Source organism: Physella acuta, unplaced genomic scaffold, assembly GCF_028476545.2.
Source record: "Physella acuta isolate Inbredline_101_S28 unplaced genomic scaffold, ASM2847654v3 ptg000808l, whole genome shotgun sequence".
In the NCBI taxonomy this organism is placed as follows: Eukaryota; Metazoa; Mollusca; class Gastropoda; family Physidae; genus Physella; species Physella acuta.
The window spans coordinates 277,105-294,844 of NW_026732326.1; the positions used below are offsets into that span (position 1 = coordinate 277,105).

General features: G+C 40.3%; 1 protein-coding gene across 1 annotated transcript; it reads left to right on the plus strand.

Moving 5' to 3' along the window:
- Positions 1-2,815: 2,815 nt before the first annotated feature.
- LOC131951346 (uncharacterized) lies at positions 2,816-17,661 on the plus strand. The gene is made up of 7 exons (XM_059313715.1): positions 2,816-4,983; positions 11,738-12,375; positions 13,037-13,189; positions 13,453-13,643; positions 13,776-13,888; positions 14,073-14,191; positions 14,511-17,661. The coding sequence occupies exons 1-7, from the start codon at positions 3,015-3,017 to the stop codon at positions 14,682-14,684; spliced, it is 3,357 nt and encodes a 1,118-aa protein (XP_059169698.1). The 5' UTR covers positions 2,816-3,014; the 3' UTR covers positions 14,685-17,661.
- Positions 17,662-17,740: the final 79 nt, after the last annotated feature.

Sequence of the window (17,740 nt, forward strand, 5' to 3'; positions counted from 1 at the left end):
GAGCACCCTCTCCTCCCTCATTACCTAGTGGCTGGGACGTGTGCTGCCAATTGTTGTGCCGGGGGTCACTTTCCCTAGGTCTCAGACCTCTTTCCATAGGTCTCTCTCAGACCCCTTTCCCTAGGTCTCTCTCAGACCCCTTTCCCTAGGTCTCTCTCAGACCCCTTTCCCTAGGTCTCAGACCCCTTTCCCTAGGTCTCTCTCAGACCCCTTTCCATAGGTCTCTCTCAGACCCCTTTCCCTAGGTCTCTCTCAGACCCCTTTCCCTAGGTCTCTCTCAGACCCCTTTCCCTAGGTCTCAGACCTCTTTCCATAGGTCTCTCTCAGACCCCTTTCCCTAGGTCTCTCTCAGACCCCTTTCCCTAGGTCTCTCTCAGACCCCTTTCCCTAGGTCTCAGACCCCTTTCCCTAGGTCTCTCTCAGACCCCTTTCCATAGGTCTCTCTCAGACCCCTTTCCCTAGGTCTCTCTCAGACCCCTTTCCCTAGGTCTCTCTCAGACCCCTTTCCCTAGGTCTCAGACCCCTTTCCCTAGGTCTCTCTCAGACCCCTTTCCATAGGTCTCTCTCAGACCCCTTTCCCTAGGTCTCTCTCAGACCCCTTTCCCTAGGTCTCTCTCAGACCCATTTCCCTAGGTCTCTCTCAGACCCCTTTCCCTAGGTCTCTCTCAGACCCCTTTCCCTTGATCTCTCTCAGACCCCTTTCCCTAGGTCTCTCTCAGACCCCTTTCCTTAGGTCTCAGACCCCTTTCCCTAGGTCTCTCTCAGACCCCTTTCCCTAGGTCTCTCTCAGACCCCTTTCCCTAGGTCTCTCTCAGACCCCTTTCCCTAGGTCTCTCTCAGACCCCTTTCCCTAGGTCTCTCTCAGACCCCTTTCCTTAGGTCTCTCTCAGTCCCCTTTCCCTAGGTCTCTCTCAGACCCCTTTCCCTAGGTCTCTCTCAGACCCCTTTCCCTTGATCTCAGAATTATTTCCCTTGATCTTATACCCCTTTCCCTATGCCTCATACCACTTTCATTAAGTCACAGAGAACTTTTCTTAGGTCTCAGATCACTTCCCAGTGCTAGACTAATAAACAACAAGGTTTTTTTTAGAATAATTTGTGAGACATACCTATTGAAGCAGTGTGGTTATAGTTTTCTATATTTGCATTCAAACCGGCTATTGCTCTAACGTTTTAGTTAGATTTAGTATTTATTGAAGCGCATAACGCAAGATTCCCTGCTTTGTTACATCGGACTGTTATCTTTAAAACATTGTAGCGTTTGTTTTTGTAACTAGCTTACCATGTTTTACATGCTGCTAAAAGTTGTGACCATGTTTTTCTGCGTCGCAAGCCCAAGTCGTTACATCACATTGTTGTAATCTAAACAAACAAAAACACCCATTATACTGAACAGTCAAGATCTACTAGATCTAGATTAAATACGCTGACGGAGACATAGCAGCAGAATGTCTGGCAAGGAACAGTGCTGTACATTTGTAATGAAAAACACAGGGTGACGGAGGGGGTGGGATATAGTACGTGGTAGTCTTGTGTTTATAATAGGTGGGGTACAGTACATAGTAGCCCTGTAATTAAACAGAGTAGCTTACAGTATATAGTAGCCTTTTGTTTATAATAGGTGGCATACAGTACATAGTAGCATTGTGTTTAAAATTGGTGGAATACAGTACTTGGTAGCGTTGTGTTTAAACAGGGTAGCTTACAGTACGTAGAAGCCTTGTATTTATAGGTAGCATGCAGTATCTACATATCTACACGTAGCTACCATCTATCAGCTCTTGCTAACTTAAAACATCGAAAACTTTAAACACCAGAGGAAGAAGAAAATATTGAGTATGATAAAACCAGATATTTTTGTTTTCCTGTTAGTTTCTCTTCTCTCCCCCCCCCCCCCCAGAAAACTTATCGGTTTTACCTTCCTAGCCGCATAACCTATCAATTCGCCAGATACTTTTTTTGCTTTATCTCCAGGTTTGATCACTTTAGAATATTTTCTTTTAAAACTCAGCACTCTCAAGGTAGCTACTGCCTCCCCTTCCCCGCCCTTGTTTAAGAGAGTAACCGAAGCGTTGCCTAGCGTAAGGCACGGGGGCGGAAATGAAATGAGTCCTTAACCCCCCCCCCCCCCCAACACAAAACACTCACCCGTAGATGCGCGTCCGTGTGGCAGATGTGAGTTACCAAACATGTTTTCTGTCGACTGTTTCCCCCCGACAACGTGTTCTAGCGTGCCGTCTTTGATACAGCGTCTCAGTATCGTGGATGTTTTAGTGTTGTGACCCGCGCCATTATGAGCATTGTAGTACAGCTCTGGGTAGCTTAACTAGGACTTCTCTCATACACTCCAGTGTGGTCGGTTTCTCTTCCAGGAATTGTTTTAATTTACTCAATAAAATTGTGGCATGTTTTCCCATTAAAGTGGTTCTAATTTACTTAAAGGAAGTGTGATGGTTTTATTTCTGAAGTTGTTTTAATGTACTCAAAGGAGGCTTGAATTTTGTACGCCGTGAATTGTGTTTGTGCTGCCTAATTCAGTTTTGCAACTTTTTTTGCCGTCTCAAGATTCTTCTTTAACTTTATTATTCTTTCCCCCTGCTCTCCGCCCCAACCCCCGCCCCCATATTCCGAAACGTTTGGTTTACCTGTGAGAGTTGTGCGCACGGGTAGCGCGGTGAGCTCACCATGTTGGTACATGACTTACCTGTAGCCGTGTCTAGAGACGTGCTCACACTTCCCGTGCTGGCTGATCCAGGTTTTGTTTTCATCTCTCCTCCAGCCCCTCCGAGGCTCTCATTCAGTTTACTTTCACACGTGAATTAATTTCACAACACCGGACTGACTTTGTCTCATTGTGTGTCGCGTGTGTGCTGTGCACCGGCTGTGGCCCTTTTGTCGTCAGACTTCCCGGCTCATGCGCAGGAATTTACGTGAACGTGTTGTTAACATACCACAACTGTATCGTATACAGCTGGTGTATATGGGGGGCTGGGGCTACATCTGGACAGGTAGGCATGGAGGACAGTGGCTACTACAGCCACGGCCCTCAAGATTTCCAAGTGTGTTCTTCTGACTCGGCACATAGTATCTTTAACATTCACTTCTCCGAGCTGCCCGCCTCGAAATATAATTATTTTCTCTACGGTTTTAAGGACGAGAAAGACTTTGAGGAGTTCAAGCAGGATTTGCGAGACTTCCAGAAGCTGAAACGGTGCACGAATGCCAGCAGTGAGGACGCGGCTAGCCATGCCGCGCTGAAGGACCTGGAGCTGATCTGTAGGCCCAATCATGTCTGTCAGAACAGGCGGAAGGGTCACCACCACCGGTCAGTGGACGAGAACTCAACTGTCCGCTACAGGCACTGCTCGCGGCATAAGAGTCTAGAAGCAGACGCCGGGGCTAGCTGTCAATGTGATGGACAAACTAGACGTGATTCGTTTGGATTAAAAGCTGATTTTGAGCGTAGGAGTGGACTTTTTGGCTTTGATAAAAGAGGTGCTTTAACGTCTAATATTCAAGACATTCTCATGGAATTTATGAACGGTGACGAACATTTTCAAGAGTTTGAGCGGGTATTTGATAATGTGAACAATAGACGCATTGCTAAGGAGATGGATCATTCTAGAGCTCTACAAGGGCCTAGCGGGAGTTTTCCCGACAATGACCGACGGTCAAACTACGGCGAAGAATCAACTCATTTTACCGGTGATATATTTTCCGACTTCTTCGACAACGACGAAACGTTTCTGGAATTCGAAAAGGAGCTGGAAAAGTTCCGCGCGAGCAGAGCGTCAAGTCTGCTGGGCAGCGTGAGTAGCCTGGGGTCAAGTCGGGACATCTTCGGCGACTTCAAGTCTTACTGTGATAGGAACATTAGGTCCCAGTCCAGCTCCATGTCCAGCGTCACGTCATGCTCGTCTGAGGAGGCCAGACCTAGCTGCGGGGACGACTCGCCCTGTCATGGCCTCCCTTGGCGATCCGTGGAGGACTGGGAACGGATCCTGCGGAAGATGAAACGGAACAGTCGCCTGATGGTCGGCACGGACAACCACCGGGACGGCTATTCCAGGAGCTCGATGTACGGCCTGTCTAACGGAGGCTCCCAGCCGGAGAGATATCAGAAGACTCAGTCTCTGGCTGACCTGACCAGGTGCCACGAGCCTGGGTACGGGTCACGTGACAATTACCGAGCCCAGTCGATCAACAACTTACCGCAGGTGAAACATGTCCCCGAGACAACAGATTCTCACCTGGAGCCAGCAGACACGGGCGTGGATGACACCAGCTCGTTTGACTCGTGGTCAGACGGCCCTCACGACGACACTCGATACTCGTCCTCGTCCACGCTGTGTTCCGGAGACTTATCCTGCTCGTTTTCATGCTCGTGTTGTTCGGGCTCAGACCTGCACATAGACGAGGACACGGACGATGAGATATCTCTCGACTACCGCCACTCGCCCCGCACACGGAGTCACTCGCTGATGGAGCTGGGCAGGCGACCTACGCCGCTCGGACTTCACACCACCTCTGCCGACAACCTCCTCTTGTGCAGACGACAAACCGGAAGTGACGTGATCTTTTCGGATTACCACCGTGCGCCCCCAAAGAAGAGTGGCGTTTTAAACGGCAGTGAAAATATACCATGTGATTTACCTCATCGCGACGCCAGCCCCACCGAGAGCTGCGCCAACAGCAACAGATGGAGCCGGGCCTCCTCAGCCTTGAGCAACTGTTTCTCGGACGTGGACTCTGACCAGTACCACACGGCCTGCTCTGATATCAGCGACCACTTCTCTACGGCCAAGTCAGACCTCTCGGCCTATCTTCACGGGTCAGCCACGAGCCTCTCCTCGCTCGATGATGACCGCAGCCCGTCGGGTGAGGGCTTCCATCAGTGGACGCCCGAGGGTCATTACCACAGCTACCACGGGCGTGAGGGCATCAAGAGGTGCAGTGACCGCTACAGGCCACGCTCAGGATCGGGTAAGACACTCCATCAAATGGTCTCACTTTTGTTGCAAATTTGTCATATTGTACAACAGCCATTCCAACCGTCTCCCTTTCCCTAGAACCCAGTAAAAAGTTTCCTCTATGATTTGTACAACCGTTCAGATGTTTCCTGTTCTATCATGTAACCAATTCAACGAGTCACAATCTCCAACAGCCTCTCTATTCATTCTTCCTCCCCCCCCCCCCACCCAACTTGTGTAATACCTAAGTAATAAGCCTAGTATTTATAGTTAATTCTGGGACGATCGAGCATACAATGATCTAATGTTTTCCCACTCCAGATCTAATCAGTAAAGCCTTGACTATGTAAGCTTGTATCCAAGCCAGGGAACAGAGGGGCTTGTGTGGGGAAAATTATTGTGACACCAAATCTGTCTACATCTACTTCTTGCCTGGCTAAGTGGGTTTAAATCATATGTCAATGCTTCTGTTTAAGATCTTAATTAATGGAAACATTACAACTGTAGAAATGTGTGTGGACAAGAGCTGGTAAAAACCCTGGTTTTGGGACAACCAACCAAACATTAGTTCTTGTGTTGTTAAAATGTGACAGCACAGCATAGGCCAAGAGACTATTTACTATAGACGAGAGTAGATAAACAATGTGTTTGATTATACATCAGCTTGACTCAGCCAAAGTTCCCATCACGTGGTGTATTCTCTGACATCATTTTTCCCGTTACATCGACTTCATTATAAAAATAACATCTTTAATTTTTTTTTAAATGGCTATGGTTATTTGTATATATTGGACAAGGTTTCTTGCGAACTTGTATGGGTATTAGATCTAGTTAAATTTCTGTTCACACTGTTTACGCTTTTACTGAACGAAAAAAACAACTAGTAACACGCCACAGTCTTACTATGTTCGTCATGTTTGGGTGTAGTTTTACTTACCGTGGCTAGTGCGCAACTTAGCGAGCCAGCGAGATTAACTTGTACTATACTAGTATAGCCATCCTACGTCATCCTACGTGCTAATGACGTATGACACGTGTATCGGACCCATTTTTTAGAGACCAGTCTTCGGGATCCATATAAAGGACATATAAGGACTGTGTAAAAAGGCCCGTGTTGGAAAACTTAATGTTCTTTAAGGTCTCGTGATAAAGAGCCGTGTTGAAGACCTTGGTTAAGGTCTTATGTTAAATAGCCGTGTAAATGACCTTTGTTAAGGTCCAGTATTAAGACCCCGTGTTAAGGACCTTTAATTTAGGTCTTGTGTACACACACCCCTAAGTCCACCTGACAAGGTTACAATAGAACATATCTGACCCAAGACTCGATGTACAACCAAGTTTCCCCCAGTTTCGTTAACACGTTTGTTTTTTGCTGGCACGTTTTCTTGTACTCGACCCCCAGCGTCTGTCCTGTACACGGTTTTAAACTTAGAAACTGTCGTCTTTGTTAGTATCTGTGGCTGGTCACATGTTACTACTAATTTAGGCCGTGTTGTTATGGATTCCAGTCACGTGTCCTGTATAGTATTAATAATAGCACCAGTAGGGTCCTCTATGTTCACATTACAGTTGTCTAAATGCTACATTTGACGGGCCGTTTAAATTTTTAAAATTGAAATGTTGAGACGGCATAACTAGATGCTAAATCTGGGCCTATTCAAGTTTTAAAAATGTTGATACGACACAGCGTGTAGCCTACATCAGGAAATGGTGCATTCGTGAAATAAATCAACGGGACGAGAGCAGGCAGCTTCGTGCCCTAGTGTGGCGCTTGGTCACGTGATGCGGTGACCTTTGGAGTCCCTTGATGTGTTTGTTTGTTCAAGTACCAACGTTGTTTACATTTATTTCATGACACAAAGTTCACTGTAGTATAATTTACCCACTATTTTAACTACTGTTGATATACCAACACTTGCGTGCCTCAAAGTTCATAGTAAGATCCGTTAGCGCAATACATCGTCATAGTTGAATTTTGTTAGGCGCTAAATCTAAAACATCTTTAGCCTCAGTTTTTTTAGTATGGTGCTGTCTGCTAACATTGTCAAACTGCTGTGTTTGATCTTTATATCATAACATTGAAATTCTAAGACGTGTTAAAGAAATAAAATAGCTCATTTAAAACAAAAATCCCATTTCGATGTGCTGGCGACTGAATTCACGATGCCTAGGAAATAACTACCTGCTACAAACGCCATTGAATGTTTAAAAAATCTGGCAATAAAACCAAGACTAAAGTTCACAGAACTCTTGCCAGGTTGTACGTATTATTTTTACCGTATTTTCTGTTATTCTGTCTAAACAAACTGAGCGATGACGTTAGTGGTATATGAGTTAGAGAGTTGGGGCTATAGAGGAGCCGGTGTCTGGATGAAGATCTTTACGTTTATCTCCTGTATCGGGAGATAAGAGAGAAATGAAGGAAAAACTATCCTGGCGTCGATAATGGAGGTTTTATGTTACTGTGGTTGGCACTGGTGGTCCTGACAACATTATTACAAGTTGGTGAACGTCTTGAGTTCCATCCTACATGCCCTGTGAAATCACACACACCACACACACACACCACACACACAGGGTCCTGACAACATTATTACAAGTTGGTGAACATCTTGGGTTCCATCCTACCTGCCTTGTGAAATCACACACACACACCACCACACCACACACACCACACCACACACACCACACACACACACACCACACACACCACACACACACACACCACACACACACACCACACAGGGTCCTGACAACATTATTACAAGTTGGTGAACGTCTTGGGTTCCATCCTTCCTGCCTTGTGAAATCACACACACACACACACACCACACACACCACACACACGGTCCTGACAACATTATTACAAGTTGGTGAACGTCTTGGGTTCCATCCTTCCTGCCTTGTGAAATCACACACACACACACACACACACCACACACACACACGTATCTGAAGGACCTCTTTGAAATTAGACCTTTATTTTGTAAGGTGGTGTTGACATTACTGTGTATCTGCTGGTAGCTAGAAATTCTCCACTGTCTGCTGAAAGCTATTTATAGAACATGTGTAATTTTGTGTCCTATACTTCAATTGATTCACTTACTAGTGTAATCTGTATGCTGGTGTAATTGTCTGTCTTGTTATATCAAAGCATCAGCTGTTTCAAAATACAATTTTAAAGTCAACTTTTGGTTGCGGTCCTTGTATTTAAACTGTGGGTTGTTTTAGTGCTTTATTTTTGTCTTGCATGTTTTAAATCCTTATATTTGTCTGTAATTTATACCTTTGTGATTACATTTTGTTCACTTAACAAAAAAACTTTGCTGTGTACTCGATAAGGAAGAAGGTAGGGGAAAGGGGGGGGGGGGGGTCCAGCCCATAATTTTGTCTGCTTTTGTTTAAAACTTTAAAATTAAGGCCACATTTCACTAATCCAGGGTTTAATTAGTTCACACATTAATCCAATGTACAAAGTTAAACCTAGAAAAAGCCACACAAAAAAAAAGCCAGTAACACACAAGACAAAAAGTGATCCCAGGTCCTGGAGCCATTAAAAAGCCATTGTTTATAGCACCTGACCGGCCTTTATGTGCCCACCTGTTTAAAGACACCTTGTTTACAGGAGCACACTGCCTACATTGTTTATATGTTGTTTTACAAGCAATCTAAACTGCTTACTTTTTACAAGCTATCTAAATTGTGCATCCTGGGTCTGTGAGTTTGGTCAAATAGTTTAGGCCAAATTTGACCCATTTTTAATGCAGCAACTCTTTTTAAATTCTAATGTAAACTCAAAATCTAATTTTCAATTAACCATCAAAAATTGAATTAAAAGATTTCAATATTTACTTACAACAAGAGCAGATAACAAGATTAAGCTCTATCCTCAACAGAGGTGAGCCCGCATTTACAGATGTTTGCATTCTGAAGTTAAAAGGGCAGATGGTTGTCATTTAGAGTAAATATCACAAGCTACTGATCTGGTTTTTAATCCTTTTTAATTATTACAAGCTGTTGACTTAATTAAGGACAAATGGAAAGGAAAGAATAAATATAAACCCAATTGATTTTAAAAACTTTAATGTTGACTTATTTTTTATTTTTTAAGTTCTTCTTAGTTACTTATTTCATCTTTCTAAAAAGTAGAAACTCAAATAAGCACTTTTACTAATGTGTGTAAAAAGGGAAAATTTGTTTTATTTTCTTATTTTAGTGCATTTCAAAACTTGCTATACAAAGGTTTTTTTAAACTTGTTTTTTTTTTTTTCAATTTTCTTTTGAGGAACATGTTGCTGTTTGAGTTGTCTTGTTGAGGAACATGTTGCTGTTTGAGTTGTCTTGTTGAGGAACATGTTGCTGTTTGAGTTGTCTTGTTGAGGAACATGTTGCTGTTTGAGTTGTCTTGTTGAGGAACATGTTGCTGTTTGAGTTGTCTTGTTGAGGAACATGTTGCTGTTTGAGTTGTCTTGTTGAGGAACATGTTGCTGTTTGAGTTGTCTTGTTGAGGAACATGTTGCTGTTTGAGTTGTCTTGTTGAGGAACATGTTGCTGTTTGAGTTGTCTTGTTGAGGAACATGTTGCTGTTTGAGTTGTCTTGTTGAGGAACATGTTGCTGTTTGAGTTGTCTTGTTGAGGAACATGTTGCTGTTTGAGTTGTCTTGTTGAGGAACATGTTGCTGTTTGAGTTGTCTTGTTGAGGAACATGTTGCTGTTTGAGTTGTCTTGTTGAGGAACATGTTATAGCTGTCATATCTGTTCTCTTATAATGGAAAAATCCAATTTTAAAAATGATAGCATTAGATTTAATGAATTATAGTAGCACTATATAGATCTATTTAGCACCCATCTTAAAAACTTAGCACTGATTTAATTTACCTGATCATCACTTGATTAAATTCCCCCCCCCCCCCCACACACACACCACACCACCTTTCTCATTTCTATATTCTATAAATTTCACCCTTACCCCACCCACCATACAAAAAAAGTCAGTCAGCCATGTTTAATGAAAAAACCAAGTAAGTAAAGCACATCTGGCAAGGTGCAGCCAATTTCCTGGCCCAGCCACCCCATGGAGGTTAGAAGGTAGAGCATGGCTGCTCCTTTCATCTAGCACCCAGCAGGGACCTGCTAGTACAAGCTCATTCTCTGGAGCCCACCAAACTGCCAGACTAAAAAAAATAAAGACTGCAGAATCTGTGAGTCACATTGCAGGTGATTAAAGTAGATTGAATCTAGACCTGGCTGCTAGCTGATACCTTTGTCTCCACCCTCAAGTCATAACTCACTCATTGCAATCACTTTTAAATGTTTATTTTATTCTATTTATGGCAGTGCTTGTTACAGGTAGTGGGTGACCTGCCTGTTACAGGTAGTGGGTGACCTGTCTGTTACAGGTAGTGGGTGACCTGCCTTTTACAGGTAGTGGGTGACCTGCCTGTTACAGGTAGTGGGTGACCTGTCTGTTGCAGGTAGTGGGTGACCTGCCTGTTGCAGGTAGTGGGTGACCTGTCTGTTGCAGGTAGTGGGTGACCTGTCTGTTACAACGTAGTGGGTGACCTGCCTGTTACAGGTAGTGGGTGACCTGCCTGTTGCAGGTAGTGGGTGACCTGTCTGTTACAGGTAGTGGGTGACCTGTCTGTTACAGGTAGTGGGTGACCTGTTTTTTACAGGTAGTGGGTGACCTGCCTGTTACAGGTAGTGGGTGACCTGCCTGTTACAGGTAGTGGGTGACCTGCCTGTTACAGGTAGTGGGTGACCTGCCTGTTACAGGTAGTGGGTGACCTGTCTGTTGCAGGTAGTGGGTGACTTGCCTGTTACAGGTAGTGGGTGACCTGCCTGTTGCAGGTAGTGGGTGACCTGCCTGTTACAGGTAGTGGGTGACCTGCCTGTTATAGGTAGTGGGTGACCTGCCTGTTACAGGTAGTGGGTGACCTGCCTGTTACAGGTAGTGGGTGACCTGTCTGTTGCAGGTAGTGGGTGACCTGTCTGTTACAGGTGGTGGGTGACCTGTCTGTTGCAGGCAGTGGGTTGCAGGCAGAGTACATAATGTTCTTCTGACAGTTAAGAAACTTGATATGATTTAACTTGCATCTTATCAACAATAACTTTGTAAACTAAAAATTGTCTAACTTTCCCTTTGAACTCCCAGTAAAAAACATGAAAGTGCCTTTATATTTGTCCCGGTGGTACAACTTGATTTATCATGGTTTATCAAAGCTGACAATTTACCTGGCAGGTATCTGTTTTTAAACTTTTACAAAAAAATTCATCCCAATGTTTAAACATGTAAAGATGGTTGCCACAATGTTTAAACATGTAAAGATGGTTGCCATGGTAAATACTGAGCTTTGAAGTTGTATCATCTCAACCTGGGATGAAAATTTGTGAACATTTTTTTATTCTTTTGATTAAACTTACTTTGTTATGCTGACTTGACAATTTATGCTCCAACTGATTTACATTTTTTTATCATCATTAAGTTTAATTGAATTTTTGTAAACACATTTTTCTAGTTGTATGATTGTTTTTTAATTGGTTTCATAACTCAGTTAATAAAACCTAATTTAATAACCTTTGCTAATGGCTAGTTAAAGATTAACATGCAGGTGAGAGTTTTTTGTATGTGTGTTTATAAATACCCTGCAGGCATTCATTTCCTAATACCCAGGTATTAAGTATTTTTGCTAATTATGTAGTTAAATACTTGCTTGAGGTGAAAATATTTTTAAGATACTAACTTGATTTATTTTTTGTGTTGGCAGCCTGTCAGTACACCTGTCATCAGCACTGTGTCCCCGCTGTCACGCTCAACTGTAAATCTGTCTCTGATGACGGAGTCGAGGTCAAGACCCCCAGCCCCATAGAGCCCAGGCCGCACCTGGAGACTTCGTTATCACTGGGCAACATCAGGCCAGGCTGTGCCAGAAGTGTGACCACCGCTCACCCTGCCGACACTTCCATTGTCCAGTTACATCCTGACTGTGCACAACCAACCGCCCCTCACCCAGCTCAAGTTGTCCAGTCTGACCCTGCCACTCACACCTCTACACACAATTTATCCAGGTCGGCCAGTGAAGGCTTTGTCACCTCACGTCATTCTTTCCCGTACAAACCAGGCAGTTTGACCCTCCCTAAATCTCTGGGACATCTCCCATCTATACCAGTTGGCTCCTGCCAGCAGGCTAGCCTTAGGTCAAACATCCACGGCCCATCGTATCCACCATCCACCAACCTAGCATATCCACCATCCACTGGCCTAAGAGAAGATGCCACAGTCCAGGTCACTCAAGAAACTTGCACCATCACAGGTGACAACAGCAACAACAACAAAGTTGAAGAGCTGCAAGAGTCTCTGTCAGATATATCAGTCTGTCCTAACGCAGATGGGGAGCCTGCTAATGTAAGTACATTGAGGTGTATTGCATTTAATTTGACCAACATAGTACATGTAGGCGTGTTACATTTTATTTGAACAACACAGTACACGTAGGAGTGTTACATTTTATTTGACCAACACAGTACATGTAGGCATGTTATATTTTATTTGACCAACACAGTACATGTAGGCTTGTTACATTTTATTTGACCAACACAGTACATGTAGGCGTGTTACATTTTATTTGACCAACACAGTACATGTAGGCGTGTTACATTTGATTTGACCAACACAGTACATGTAGGCTTGTTACATTTTATTTGACATTTGGGGTGACTTTTCCTATGACTTGACTATACCTGTAGACTTAACAGTCCAGCATCTTTTATTTATATGTAATGAACTGCTAAAGATACTGATCCCATGTGGACCATTCTTCACTTCTTAACATTTTTATATTATAATATTTGGAAGTCAGAATTTTGGTAGTATCATGTAATTCAGCATCAGTTTATATAATATAATGCTTAGTAATAAAGGGATGTTTGGCCTAGGTATATTTGCATTGTTATTTAAGTTGCTAACATGGTCAGTGTGTTAATTAGAGAGCTGACAAGAGGATAAAATTTAAGATTTGAACAAACCTCTGGCTACATCAAACTGAGCCTAGACCTCTGTGTTGCAGGAGAAGGATGAGACAGACAGTGGCTACAGATCTGGGACTATACCTGATGACAAACTACCCAGAATTCCTAGCCAAGAAACACTTGACAGACAGGAGCTGAAGAGGAAAGTGGCCAAGTACAACCATTTTGTTCCTGCTGCTAGTCTAGAAGTGGTGAGCTTGGCTTTTGGCATTTTACTAAACTCTGGATTTTAAACAAAATTATAACTAAATTTGTTTTACATTCTTAAAATTCACATGTCAGACTAAAATGAGTCTATTATAGTTAAATGTTTCATAATTATTTTTTTCAAATCATGAATTAAATCAGATTAAATTAACACTTTAAAAAAGTTTGTATTGAATAAGACTGAAATAGCAATTTTAAAAATTAACATATTGAATGAGACTAATATTTTTTACAAATTTCTCTTCAGACTGACAAAGAATCATTCCAAGGTTTTGTTAAAGTAACTATGAACCTCATTAGACCAATCACAATGGAGCTCGGAGCGCGTCCTCCATCAATTTATGAGCTTTTGACAAGAGAGCATATCATTGAGGAGAACACCCAACAAGTGGCTTTCTACATGCCTAGAGATACACACAAATCTCTTCACATCACAAGGTCTGTTGTCATGTCACTTCATACATTTCAATTTATGAATTTCTTTACTGGATTGTGATTGATTTTTTGTTGTGTTTCATGGTTATGTATGTATGTATGTACATTTATGATATGTAACATTGTTGGTTACAGTGATACAACAACCAAAGAAGTGGTAACTACACTATTGAAGAAGTTTCACATTCTTGATCACCCTCGCAAGTTTGCCATGTACGAACAGGAGTTTAGTGACAGAAACAAATTGGGTAAGTGGACCTTATCATTGGATTAAGTTAAAAATCAATGTATTACATTATTGTATGGTATCTTGTTTTAGTTGGGTAATTAGTTATAATTAAAAACTGTATTTTAAATGTAACTAGATCACTGTTAATATTTATTCAAATCACTTCTTACAATATTGAAACATTTTTCGTTGTCAATTTCTAGTGCGCTTGCGACGCCTAACAGATAAAGATTTCCCCCTGAGAGCAATCTTGACATGGGACCCAGAGAGGATAAAAAATTACAGAATGGTGCTCCAAGAAAATGAGACTGGAGAGATTGTTGTAAGTTGGGTTTTTTTTTGTTTTGTAACCAGCGTAAGGTAGAAGTAAACATTGCTTGTGCCTTTGTACAGCTGCTGTGATGTGTTTGTTTACACCAGGCTTTAACTTGGGGGTGGAGGGGCACTTTGGTCAGGGAACTCATTATTTTAGTGTAGCAGACATTTAGGCCATCCCAGTTTGAAAGTCTTTACAGTTAGGGATCCCATTTTGAAAGTCTTTCCAGTTAGGCCATCCCAGTTTGAGGCCAAATTTTAAAGTAGTTTCAACCTTTAATAAAGTAATTCTACGCTCTTATAATAGTTGACATTTTTTTTTACAGTGGGACGCCTTCAGCCTCCCTGAGTTGGGAAACTTTCTCAAGGTTCTTGATAGAGAGGAAAAGGAAACAATTCTAGAACTGAAGCATAAATATGCCTACATGAAACAGTACATGGAAAGACGACTTGGTGAACTGCGCAATGAACGCAACCGAATCTCTCAAACTAACAAATAGATTGAAGCGCAACAATCCACATCGTGCCAAAAAAAAATGTTAAAGGAGAAAAGCCAAGAAAAGAATTGTTTTAAGTTCTTGATAAAATCCTAAAAATACTGTAATTTATAAATCACAGCCATCTTTAGCTCTGAAGGTTGTTGCCAATGTTACATATTTTAACCTGATTTAACCAGCTTCTGTCTTATTTCGTTTTTTGTTAAATCCTCAGCACTGAGCTCATAAAAAATTGAAATTAATTCTATACATTTTTGAAGCTCCATCTTTCGTTTCATAAGACAGAAAACTGAGTGTTAACTCGATGTTTTATTTCAGAGCACAATTTCAATTAGTTACAGGATCACAAATTGATGTTGATAAAATGTAAACATGTTGATTTGTAGTTAAACTACTTAACCAAGCAGAGCCATAGCCACACTTGCTAACTCTGACAGTGGCATGACAAGCCTAGTCAAGATCACTCCATTCCAGTGCTTAGAACTCAGCAGAAGTTGTGTTCTAGCAACCAGTGCTTGTCATCTAGATTGTTGTTGCCTCCCATTATAACATGATTCATGCGCCTCAGGAATACACACTAGTTGATTGGCTATCAACTGCTGCCATGTTCTGTTGACCACCCTGTTCATACCTCTTGCTAGAGGAAAATAAACAAGGAGCTAATTATGTTTGAATACTAAATAAAACTAATTCACTTGAATTTTACTTGTGATGTTCGGTATCATAAAATCCTGACAACTTAATGCAACGTACAATTTTTTCTTAGTTGAAGTGAGATAATAGTTTTTTGTTTGTTTTTAATGTTAAAATATTTTAAGAAACTATTTTGACCATTACCAGCAAAATGTAATTTTGTAATTTTTTTCACTGTTAAAATTTAGAATGGTTTATAGTTAATATTTGTAAGAATACAATGTAAATTTTTGTGTACATAGCATTATAATTTTAAAAGCAAAAAAAAAAAACTTTTCTTAATGGTATTGAGAAAGTGATATGTTTGCAAACATTTTTTTTTACCAGTACCGGAGTTAAACCAGCATGGTTCATCTATTTATAGACCAAAAACTTCTAGTCTCATGACATTAACAGTATTTTACAGTAATGGTTTTTTTTTAAACTTTAGCAGAAGTAGAATAACTGCTTTTTTTTCCACTTACGACTGTTACAAATTATAGAGTATTATTTTATTGATGTATGACAATTTTTTTAACAAATGAATTTTAGTCTAGTAAAAAAACACACCTGAAATCTGAGTGGGATTAACTTATTTTTTTTCCCCCTTTTGCTCATTTTAAACATGGTTGAAATAATCATATTTGATTGAAACTTTTGTACAGATGTAACGAATTCTACCACAAATCTTCACTCACTTTACACTTGTTGTTTGTTTTCAAGATTTGATATTCATTATATTAATTAACTCATTTATCACTTGATTTTACATTAATTAGAATCTCTCCTAAGTCTTCCTGATCATTGGTTCACAGCTTGATTAAATTGGCACTTTATAAAACAAAATAAGCATCTTCTTAAAGAGGTTTCAATATAAGCAACTAGTGTACATATTCTGCATGTTGGAAAAATAAGTGGAAAGAAGTCACCTGTTTATAACATGTGTGTATGTATCTCATTGTTGTGCCTTTCCTATTCCTTCTTGTAAATCTTAAGCAATTATTTCTGGATATAGAGTGACCTTTAAAGTTTCTGTACTGGAGCCTAAAGTTTATGTACTGGAGCCTTCTTCAATTGTGCACCAAAAAGTTCTTTCATTAATAGCTGTGAGAATCAGAAGTTAAATTAACTCAAATTCAGGATGTGTTGAATATATTACCTACAAAAATCACACTTTTTATCATTGTAAATGATTGTAAACTTTTCTTTTTAAATAACGAAGCAAATGATTTAACCATTTCTTGATCAGCGCACAGCCTTGCAAATAAGTCATCAAAACCCCTTCACATCCATCGTGCCCATTAACTTACATGAAAACCATGGACCACTTTACGAGTTGAATCTTTCAGCTGATAAACTTGTAAATATTGTTATGATGCAATTATTGTTCTAACAAAGCTGCTGTTGATGAAAGAAATTAGTTTGTTGCGGGCATTTGGGTGTTTCCATCCTGATTTGCCAACATCAGGCAAACTTAATTTTTTTTCATCAACTGTAGCTTTAAAATGTCTTTAAAGCATAAATATTTATTTCATTAACTAATAAGTAAGGCATGTTTTTCTTGTTAGAAGTTAGACACCTTTAAACTGTAATCAGATACATTTTTTCTCTATTTTACATTTTGGATTTGAATTTTTAAAAGATTTAATCTACAGAAGTATATATCCCTATTGTAAAACTATTTAATGTTTCCATATTATTTAGCTATATTAAATCAAATAATGCGGACTGATTTTCAAAAAATGGAATAGGTAAATCTAATAAAGAAATTAAACAATTGTCTGTTTGCATTAGTATGTGTCTAATTTGTACAGAACTTCTGGTTAGGGACAGGTATATTTTAACTTAAAAAGCTGCTTTTATTTTGTAAAACAATTTTACCTTAAGATTTTGTTTGTTTTATTACTATGTGTATATTTGGTCTGAGCATAAATTTTACATTTATTTTTACATTATTTTCAATGTCATTTTATTAGCAGGTAAAACAAAATTTCAATGTCTAACTTAGTGGTATTTTCACTTGATTTTATTAATTTCTAAAACTATGTTTTTAAAATTTTAATTTCTAATAATTTGTAGAAGTTTCTAGATTTTAAGATAGATGTTTGTTTGCAATGTACCAGCCTTTGATACATTTGTCCATGAAAATAATTTGTCAGATGTTAATTTCACTTGAATGCTTTCATTTACCCCAATAGAATATGCATCATTGTTACAACAGGTAATTACATGCAAGTGTTTGCTTATGTTATATAAGGAAACTTTTAAATATAAAACAAACAAAAAAAATAAAGTGAGAATGAAAACTTTTATGAATGTTGTTTTTTTTTTTTAAATAGAAAAATTTGCTTCAAGTAATCAAGTATTCAGCTACCTTTTATCTACAG